The 10,158-nt window shown below is 40.5% G+C and overlaps 2 protein-coding genes and 1 non-coding gene across 4 annotated transcripts; all 3 read left to right on the top strand.

Moving 5' to 3' along the window:
* Positions 1-2,383: 2,383 nt before the first annotated feature.
* On the top strand, positions 2,384-4,161 carry LOC103702512 (protein ELC-like). Its single transcript, XM_008784977.4, has one exon. The coding sequence runs from the start codon at positions 2,836-2,838 to the stop codon at positions 3,826-3,828; it is 993 nt and encodes a 330-aa protein (XP_008783199.1). The 5' UTR covers positions 2,384-2,835; the 3' UTR covers positions 3,829-4,161.
* A 1,227-nt stretch (positions 4,162-5,388) lies between these two features.
* Positions 5,389-5,460, top strand: TRNAQ-CUG. The gene has a single exon. It is a non-coding gene; the product is annotated as a tRNA-Gln (tRNA).
* A 68-nt stretch (positions 5,461-5,528) lies between these two features.
* LOC103702585 lies at positions 5,529-9,746 on the top strand. 2 transcript variants are annotated; one of them, XM_008785075.3, is made up of 4 exons: positions 5,529-5,812; positions 6,916-7,158; positions 9,269-9,312; positions 9,402-9,746. In XM_008785075.3, exons 1-3 carry the CDS (start codon positions 5,553-5,555, stop codon positions 9,303-9,305), a joined length of 540 nt encoding a protein of 179 aa, XP_008783297.2. In that variant the 5' UTR covers positions 5,529-5,552; the 3' UTR covers positions 9,306-9,312; positions 9,402-9,746. The 2 variants fall into 2 exon arrangements, with proteins under 2 accessions (XP_008783297.2, XP_026658566.1); XM_026802765.2 differs by having other exon boundaries at positions 9,392-9,746.
* Positions 9,747-10,158: the final 412 nt, after the last annotated feature.

Genomic DNA, 10,158 nt, shown 5'->3' with positions numbered 1-10,158 from the left:
TTACCCACGAATAGTAGAGTAACCAATTAGAGATTACATATGTGATCTGCTGGCAAAATATAATCGATCTGGATTTCGAGATTTCTATAGAACTCCTACAATCTTAATGCTTGGCAAATTTGGAAATCATGAGAGCTATAGGAGGATGTATAATATAGGGTGCTAGCATTGATATAATAGGGAGTTAATGGTGAAGTTTGGCGTACAACAGCAGGAAAGCCATGGACGTGGTGGTTAGAGGGTAGTGGGAGTGGAGTGTAAAATATATATCTTGGTATTGTATCACTGTCATTGTTGCAGCCTTGCAGCAATCCATCTCAGTAACGTTAAGAGTTTGATCCCACAGCCACCTGTTGGGTTTGCACAAGGAGGACTGCTGCTTTCTTATGTAATTGTTTCATTTTATCTTCCTAGTCTTTTCTTTTTCAATTCGGAAAAAACGTACAAAAGGAGCACCTTGAAACATCTTTGAATTAAATGATGTGCATGCGTTGCGGGAGATGCTGATCATAGCTCTTCTGCTCATCATCAGCGCAAGTATCATCCTGGCCTTCATCATCCAGAGAAGGCGAAGTTTTTTTCATAGGGAATAGGTACATCTGCTTTTTCCTTTTTCTGTTTCTTTATTACAATCAACCATCAGGCTACAGAAATCAGAGACATTTACATCTGCAATAAAACCCTGAAAAAAGTTCCTGTAAACTATATATAACAACTTCATTTGAAATTCTTGCCATGACCCAACTTTTGTTCCTTTTGCTGCCATATCAGCAATAGAGTAGGCTTCACCGGCAAAAGTGATGAAATAATCTAGAAAACAAACCTGTAAATCGCACACATTTTGCAGCCCAAACATTTCCAAAAAACATGAGTAATCGATTTAATCTGCAAGTCCACAGGAGTGAGAGTGAGGAAAAAACATCGAGTCTGACTATGAGCAATGCTGAGCTACAATCTTGGAAGACTGGCTTCAGTTGCCATGAAAAAGATGGCTTCCTTCTACACTCATACTCCTGCAGCAGCGACAATATTCAAAGAAAAGCTGTTGCCTCCTTTCATGATCTTCTCAAAGATTGCAGATATGCTGTTAATTCTTTTCCATCACAATCACACTCTCATGAGTTGCTGAAGGTTTCCGGAAACACAAACAAAAAGAATGACAGATAGTTAAACTCACTATGCATCAATTAGCGGTTCATAGGGAACAAGATTCGCATTTGATATAACCATTGTTGAGCCTTACAGTCACTTCCATCCCTCTTGTTCACAAACATAAAAATTGGTGACTGACAAGACAAGTAATCACTGTTTTCTGGACCAATCCATTTAGGCCCCCAAAGGGGCCGGGTCGACCCTTGACCCGATCTGCATAAGATCCAACATGACCCGAATTTTAGGACCCGCGAGGGCCGGGCTCTAAATTTGGACATGTTCTATTTTTCGGGTCGGATCGGGTCCACCCAATCTCGACCCGGATCTGGACCCGACTCGACCCTATTTTTTTGGGTCAAATTTTTTTTTATAGAATTTCTTGGGACTGACTCGTTGAATTTAGAGGATGTCGAATTTGAACATGGGAATATAGCTTATCTAGTAAAACGTCTATTTTTTTAAAAAAAATTAGGGCACAAATTGCTTGATGTCATTTACTATTATATAGTGAAACTGTGAATATAAAATTATACAGATCCGGACCTTGATCTGAACTCGACCCGATCCGAATGATCCGTCGGGTCAAAATTTGTAGGCATGGATCCGACCCGATTTTCAACCGAATCAGGTCTGGGTCCAAAATTAGAATTCGAACAAGAAACCGAGTCGGATCGGATTACTCAGGACCCGATCCGACCTATTTACGGCCTTAATTATAAGTTATTATTATTGTCTCCTCTCTCTCGGTAGAAATCTTGGTTCCTCCTATATATATATATATATATATATATATATGAGAGAGAGAAACAACTTGATCAAGGCCAAAATGCAAATATATGGAGAGACGTTATATATTATATTCTATTTCAATCATCATTCATAATATAAAAAAAACATGTTTTTAATTAAATATTGATGCATTCTAGATAAAGAATATAAAACTTAACTACTACGTTGAATCTGAGAATGACGCTTTTTTACAAGTATATTTGTGAAATCCATGAAGCATTCCAAGCTCATACGAATCCTTATCACGAGCAGCTCTGTTTTTTTTTCCAAATAGATTTGTCCCGTCTGGATTACGACATGACCAAAGCTTGCGAACGGCCTGCATCGTGTGAGCTCGTCTCCATCGTGAAGATCGAAGTGTGTCAAACATAGGGAGATCACTAATCAATGATCCCGAGACTTTTGCTATGCCAACAACTATTAAAAAAAAAGTGATTTCTCATATTTCAATTAACAATAAGAGACATTTAAATTACGATTCGAATCCACCATCATCCTTGCGTGTACATTGCATTACGATTGCTCAACATCAATAGCAGTGCGACTCTTCCTTTTTGCTATGTTGACAGGTAGAAATACTATGCGAACATCATTATGAGGATAGCAATGGAGAGGTGAGTGTTTTCAAAGTCTCTCAGATTTTTTATAGCCTCAGTTCGAGCCTGATATTTGCCGGTCGCTTTTGCTTGCGCCATGTAACAAAACAAAACGATGCCTTCCCTTTCCACGGCGATGTACAGATGGCAGCAGGAGGAATGAACGTTAGGTTGTTATTGACTTTTGAGGAAGCCGGCAACTGAATGATGAGAGTTCCAGAAGACGACCGAAATAAAACGAAGTATGAATCCCCCCACCACCAAGGCACCAACGGCTACACCGCCGTGAGGCCCGGCCATGGCGGACGCGCGGGAGCTGCAACGGTACCTGGGCGCCGCCCTCTCACACCGCGGCGGGGGGGCGCTGCCCTATGCGGCGGACGACAGGTGGCTGATCCGCCACCACCTGGTCTCTCTGGTCGATGCCTTCCCTTCCTTCCGCCCCTCCGCAGCCGCCTTCACCTATAACGACGGCCGCACCACCATCCTCCTCCGCGCCGAGGGCACCATCCCCACCTCCGGCGGCCACCTTCCGGCCTCCATCTGGCTCCTGGAGGCCTACCCCCACGTTCCCCCCGCCGTCTTCCTCTGTCCCGTCCGGGGGACGCTCATAAGGCCCGGCCACGCCCACGTCGACCCCTCCGGTGCCGTCGACGCCGCCTACCTCCGCTCCTGGCGCTACCCCGCCTCCAACCTCGCCGACCTCGTCCCCTCCCTCTCCCTCCTCTTTAGCCTCGATCCACCCCTCTACACTAAGCCCAAGCCCAGGAATGATCCGGTGGAGGTGAAATGGATCTTGGAGATGGTGCAGCGGGACCTCGCCGGCCGGGAGGCGGAGATGGAGGGGTTTCTTCGAGTCCAGGCGGAGTTGAAGCGAAGAGAACAGGCGATCGCGCGTGGAACGAGGGAATTGGAGGAAGCGAGGGACAACTTGGAGCAGGAGCTTCAGGTGACTCAGATGAACACGGATGTGATGGAGAGTTGGGTACGGGAGACCAAGGGGAACATCAGAAGGAGATGGAAGGAAAGGGAAGTGAGCATTGATGATGTATTCGAGCCGTCTGATGTGTCTTCGAGGAAGATGATGGAATGCGCAGCGATGGACCTGGCGTTGGAGGACACCATTTATGCGTTGGATCGGGCGGCGACTGAGGGATGCATGCCTTTTCATGCGTACTTAAAACACGTGAGGGCGCTGTCGAGAGAGCAGTTCTTCCACCGGAGCATGGCAGCCAGAGTCCGCATGATGCTTCATAGAGAGGGTGAGAGAAATCAAGTAGGAAGCTTGTGATTTGATTTGGTTACAACATCATGTTTTGTGGTCTTTTGACACTTTGTTTCTGAATCTGGATTGGGAAGGGAATATGGTATATGGATGAGGATTCTTTTAGCATGGACTCATGTAGACAGTTTGGGTACCTTCCATGTAGAGAATTCCCCGGCTATTTTGTGGTAATACATGTAATATGATGAACATTAGATCATACTGTATACAAATAATTTGCCTAGAAACTAATTTGTATCTCTTGGTGATTTTGTATTGGGTGGATTTTAGATGCCTTTGGGCATGTGATTCCAATTTTCCATAATTATCGATGTATCCTATTTTGTTGTGCTGCCTAAATGTTATTTTCAAAGTCCAAACTTTGTTTCTGGTTCTTTGTCGTTGATTTATCCATTGATTTGTTGAGGATGACATTTTTGGAAGCAATGCTAGATTAATCATGTCTCTTCTGACATGAAGTTGGGAAAATATGTTGGATATCTTTGATGAGACTGTGATAAAAAATACATGGACAACCGGCTCCAGAGAAGAGTCCATAAATTTGAGATCGACCATTTCTTGTTTGCAAGAAACAATCCCCTTCATGAGTAGGTATGAATACATTCAAGCCAATTGCTTTTTTGTTCGATCGCATGGAAATCAGATCAAATCAATTTAAGTGCTACACATGGAAATCAGATCAAATCAAATGAAATCATAAGGTAAGCTAATCCTACTTCGCGAGGATGGTGACAACTTTCACGAGATGTTTATAGATGGTGTTCGCAAGGTAAAGCAAGAGAAGATTGGCTTCTTCTAAATTTCAAATACTACTCAATGTGTGGTACGTCCAATAGTAATTGAAGTTTAAACTCTTTTACAGAGCAAAATGTATAGCTTCATGTAGTCACTCCTTACTTTCCAGATTGATGCAAATTTTTAGCCTCAGCTCAGATGGGTAGGCATGGGAAGTAGCCATTGGCGCTGTATAATCCAGAACATGATTACCAATTCATCAAATCTTCCAGTCACTTTTGTTCCTGGAGAAGAAAATGTGCAGTATATTAGTCATGGGCAATTGCACTTATGATGCTTATGGTCTTTCAGCAACCACAATAGTTTCATGACCTGATTCGTCTTATTCTTTGATTCATGTCATGAATAATAGCATCACGTCATTAATAGTAATAGTGTAATACATGATGCTTTTCATTAGCCTACAATTTGAAGACATCAGAACAAGATCAGACTAATAGTTTGAAAACCAACATGAAATGTTTTTTGATTGCTTGCTGCAAGGTAAATCATCATTTGACTTGACATTGAAACATTAAGTTCAAAGACCTACCAGTTTTGAAGTTCGAAAAAAATTCTTGCTTGACCAGGAATTTCACGAGCAGTATAAGTGTGAGAAATTTCGTTCGTTATCTCTTTTCATTTATTTTTCGCAACTTTATAAACAACGGAGGTTTTAAAATTCTTTGATTCCAAGCCTCACGGCCTCATGGGAGGCACGAAGCGGGAAGCAGGCAACCACAAGAAATAGGACAGCACATTAATGTTTCGCTCGAACCAAAGATCATCGACGGTTCCATGGTCTAGTGGTTAGGACATTGGACTCTGAATCCAGTAACCCGAGTTCAAATCTCGGTGGAACCTTAAAATTTTAATCTTTTTTCCCCTCAGGTTTCTCCGATCACACATCCTAATCCTATAATATCTCCAACTCCTCTCCACTCTCCTTCTTTTTAATGGCTATGGCTACGTTTCTCTCCCTCCCGCCTCCCCAGCCTCTTCTCCTCCCTCGCCTCCCCACTCCACCTTCCCGCGCTCATCCCATCCTGATAAAACCACTCCACACATCCACTATCTGCTCCTCCTCCTCTTCGTCTCCTATCGTCGCCGAGGAAGAAGAAGAGACCTCCTCCGCTCTCCCTCCTTCTCCACCTGATGGGGTCTCCTCTGCCGAAGCCCAACCGGCCGTCGACGCCACAGAGGCCCTTCAATTCAGGTGCCTCCATAAATTAACGGTTAAATCTTTGTGGTGTTGGGTAAAGGTTAAATCTTGCAACGGATTTCAACTGATTTCGTTCATGAGAATGCAGATATATTTCGGAAAGTTGAGTCGTCCTCTACTTCTTTTCGGGGTTTTGTTTCGATTCCAACCTATGATTTTTTTTTCTTGTTTTACCACTATTAAAATATTTATCTCTGTCTTGTTTGATTGATGTTATCTTTAGCTTCATGCTAGTAGCTTAAGTCTTACTGAAATGGTGCTTGTTTGGAAATTGGGAGCTGTATTTTTTTCACTTCGATCTCATGGAAGTTCCAATTTTTGTATATTCTAACAGCCCTTGATTTAAGCTTCTTTCATTTCTACAGATTTGTTCGATTGTTAAAGCAACTTGTGCATCTTCTTCATAAAACAATTGATTTGTTCTGTAAATTTCCATTTGTTCTAAAGCCAATATTGGATTATTGGAAGCATCTCTCCCTCCATTCCTCCCTCCCGCCAAGTAATTTTGATAATTTATTTATGTTGAAGACAGTACAGCTTCTGGGATTGGTTCTTTTGGTTTATTTGCATAGCTGGTTTTCTAGGGTAGTTGTTATTTAACACTCGTAATGATTTAACAGCAAGCCTATCATTATATATCACTTTTGAGCTTCTCTAAGCCATCAAGTATGATCGATTACTGAGTGGGTACTGAACGGCTGTAAGAAAAGGGCAGAGTATTAAGAGCTTCGTGGCCTGCTGTCAGTATTGGAGTGCTTATGGTCCTTGCATTGGCTACGTCCATCACAATAAAGGCAGCTGGTATCCCGAATCATTAGCATGTGGTAGTACAGTGCCATTTTTCAATATCATAAAACATTAAAACTTAGTTTGTAGTGGTTATGAATCCAAATGTTTCATTTCCTTGTTACTCATTCCAATTATTTAACCATGCTTGAATAATATGAAACATTTTTTTCTCAAAAGAATATTAGAAAAATCAGCCTGTGATATTTCAATGTGCTATTAGACTGGTTGATGCATTGAACCTGCAAACCTAGTGAGAGTATGGGATTAATATTGTGAAGTATTTATGGTGTAAAGTTTTATTTTTTAAGGGGGTGTAAGACCTGTGGAAGAGAGGAAATTGAAAGGGGTTGCAATGGTGATGGGAGGATTCAAGGTGGCATAGCTACTGTCCCTGGTTTTGGTTGGTGGCCCATAAAGGCCTTCAGGCCCTGCCCTGGATTTGTGGCATCTGGTGGGAGATATAGGCGGCGTGGACAGAACATGGATGAGGTTGCATTCGGGAGGGGAGAAAGAGAGATGCCCACAGAAGGCATGGCTAAGGCTAAATCAAGGTATCCTGGGTCGCACTTACACATTTATGTTTTTATCTGCTTTTTGATACTTTGTCTTTAATCCGCAATCACAGTTTCCATTGTACTACAGGTTGTGATGAACAGATCCCAAATAAAATAGTATAGTTTGGCTTCTTACTTTTCTTGTCATTTAGTTTTGTTAGATGTTTATGGCTACCTGAGATGTACTTCCCAAGTTAGCAAATACCTTTGATTGATTGATTGATAATGTCCTTAATAACAGGGAGACTCTTTATTCTTTAACACTAATTATTTTCCTTAAAATAAGAAGCACAATATATCTATTTATTTATGTATAAGACTATCTAACTATGTTCTCTATTTACGCATGTATGAGAGTATATATGTCTGTTATCTGAATATCGTATTCTCATGAGCTAACATGCATGAATGCATGCAAATTGAAGCATCGACAGTTTTATAAAAAACCTTCTGTCTGGGCCATGAAGTTTTATAACCTCAGTTTTCTAAAAGAAAAAAACAACCATAGGATTGTTGAAAGTTGAAATTGCAAGCCATTCCCTTCTGTTCTCTTCTTCTGCCTTTACCATTTCACTGTCCAGTATCTGTTCTTTGATTGCTTACTGCTTGCGAACCATGAGTGAAATAGTGGAGAGAGGAAGGACATTGTTGAGGTGCATCCAGGGCCTAGTTGATATAGAATAAGTTCTGTTTTCCAATAATTACAGAGATATGCCTGTAATCCATAAAGATAATATCTTAGTTCTCCAAGACAAACTTTCCTAGATATATTGTCAATGTATCACTTTGCAACTTCCTACCATCCATCTAGGTCAACATACTGAATCTTCCTTGACTTTATGGGTCTTTTGTATTCCTAGGAGTATCCCTTTACATATATTACATCAATAATCAAGGAAGAAATTTTTTTTTTTAAATACCTTTGTCTCATCTTATTCAATAGTTGAATATTATCTACACGATATATAAAAGTGCCAACAATTTATGTCCAGAGCTAGTTATAACTTTTTTTAGATCATGTTGATTCTATCCTCGCCATTCATATTCTTTCAAATATGTTCTCGACTCATAAAAAACTCTCCTCGATCTTGAAGATTGTTCCACTCTCTACATTGAGACCTATGTTCTCATACTCTCTCTCTTTCTTTAGAACTGTAATTCCCTATCCACATCGACAACTCCAATCCCATTTGTCAGCTAAGCAAACTTCCCAAAATGAAGAACTGTGTTAAGTTTCACAGACAAAATCAATTATCTAATAGGGCCTCCTTTAATCTGCAGTTATCCATGGCACACAAAGCTCAAGCCTAGAAGAAAGTTGCTTGCAAAGCTATAAGATATGTGTGTGTGTGTGTGTGTGTATAAAGGTTGTTTTTCTATTAAACACAGAATATTTGGTGCTTTGCACTTGATCTTAAGTGAGACTCTATAAAACTGGTTGATAATTTGGTTGATTTAACTCACTACTTGATCAAACTACTTGCATTTAATTGGTCTAGTTGTTTTGACTAGAGGAGTGTGAATTCAAGATTAAAATTAATACTACATTCACAAGAGAAGCCAAAAAATGGGTTGTGGAACCACAGCTTATAGTAATGCAGGAACAGAATCATGGGCTTAGGCTGGAGTTGTAAAAACATGGATACCCTGGTGGACAGATGTTGGCCATTAGAGAGGCAACATGGAAAGTTACAAGTAGTTGATTTCAATTTCATCATTGGGAGTTCTAGTGGTGCCTCCAATATCATAACTGGATAAAAGGATATTCTTTCATATATTTAGCAGACTTGCAGGGAGTATGGAATATAATGAAGAGATTTGGATCCTGTCAATGCAAACATGGTTAATGGATTAGTAATCAACAAGTAGGTTTGCTATCTGAATTAAATTGGGAAAGCTTGATCACAAGGGAATGGATATTTTTGAGACACTGGAATTCTGCAGAATATTGTACTGCAGGATGTATTGGTGTTTGCTATGGGACACTAGTAAATTTTTATACTTCATTGCTTGCCATTAGACAAAGAAGGAAAGAAAGATTTGTGTATATGATTTATATTTTTATTATGCTTAGAAAAATCATTCTAACTAAATTAACTTTATGCAGTAAAAGAAGGCAAGGCTCGAAGAGATTAAAGGGGTGAAAGCAGAGTAAGTCGTGTTCCACAACACTGATTATTTGTAAGTGGACAGTGAGTAATAGTTTTATTTCTTTAATTATATCTCTTAGTTTATTGCAGGCAAACAATTCAAAGGGCTGGGTGAAGAAACAGTACCATCCTGACTTTAGTTGCAAGCTACCAATTATACTGTCTTTTATTTTATTTATTGTTTCTATTTCCACATGCCTATGAGCTTGAGCTAGTTGTGCTCTCAGCATGAGCCTTGCTGCACTTGTTATGGAAGAGTGCAACATCGCAGTTTTTCCTTTTTCTTTTCCTCGTCTTCTTTTCCCTGTTAAGGAGCGTACACGATATGATGGTTTCAAGATATATACACTTGCTGTATAGGAATATTGTTCTGGCTGTATAGGAGTATTGTTTTGGAGATTGATCAACTTTGGGCAAATCCCTTCTTTATTTTTCCCCCCTTTTCTCTACGGACAGGAGTACCTTGTATAGATTTTTTCAGCAACAAATTTGCATTTCAACTAAAAACAACTGCCGAAAATGGCTAGAAGATCTAATTTGCTATGTCCAACTTGGTTCTGTCAGGCTGGTCCACCTCTATACAGGCTTGAGCAAATATTGCTGGGATCCATCTGCCAACTCGAGGTCTAATTGTGCTTAAACCGTCCCACAATTTTAGCTGGTCTGCAGTTTGCCCTAGAATGGTGTCTTATGCTAGGTTGAGCTCGGCCTCAAATTTTAGCTGGCATGAATGCAGGAGCATTTCTCTAACCTGGTATCTCAGCCAGTTCAATCTAAACTGAGGCCAGGTTGCATATGAGAGGATGGCTGATGAGTCCAAGCTAGCGTTGTAGAAATGGAGATGAAA

This window comes from Phoenix dactylifera, chromosome 8 (assembly GCF_009389715.1).
Source record: "Phoenix dactylifera cultivar Barhee BC4 chromosome 8, palm_55x_up_171113_PBpolish2nd_filt_p, whole genome shotgun sequence".
Classification (NCBI taxonomy): Eukaryota; Viridiplantae; Streptophyta; class Magnoliopsida; order Arecales; family Arecaceae; genus Phoenix; species Phoenix dactylifera.
This window is presented reverse-complemented; position numbering and strand designations above follow the sequence as displayed.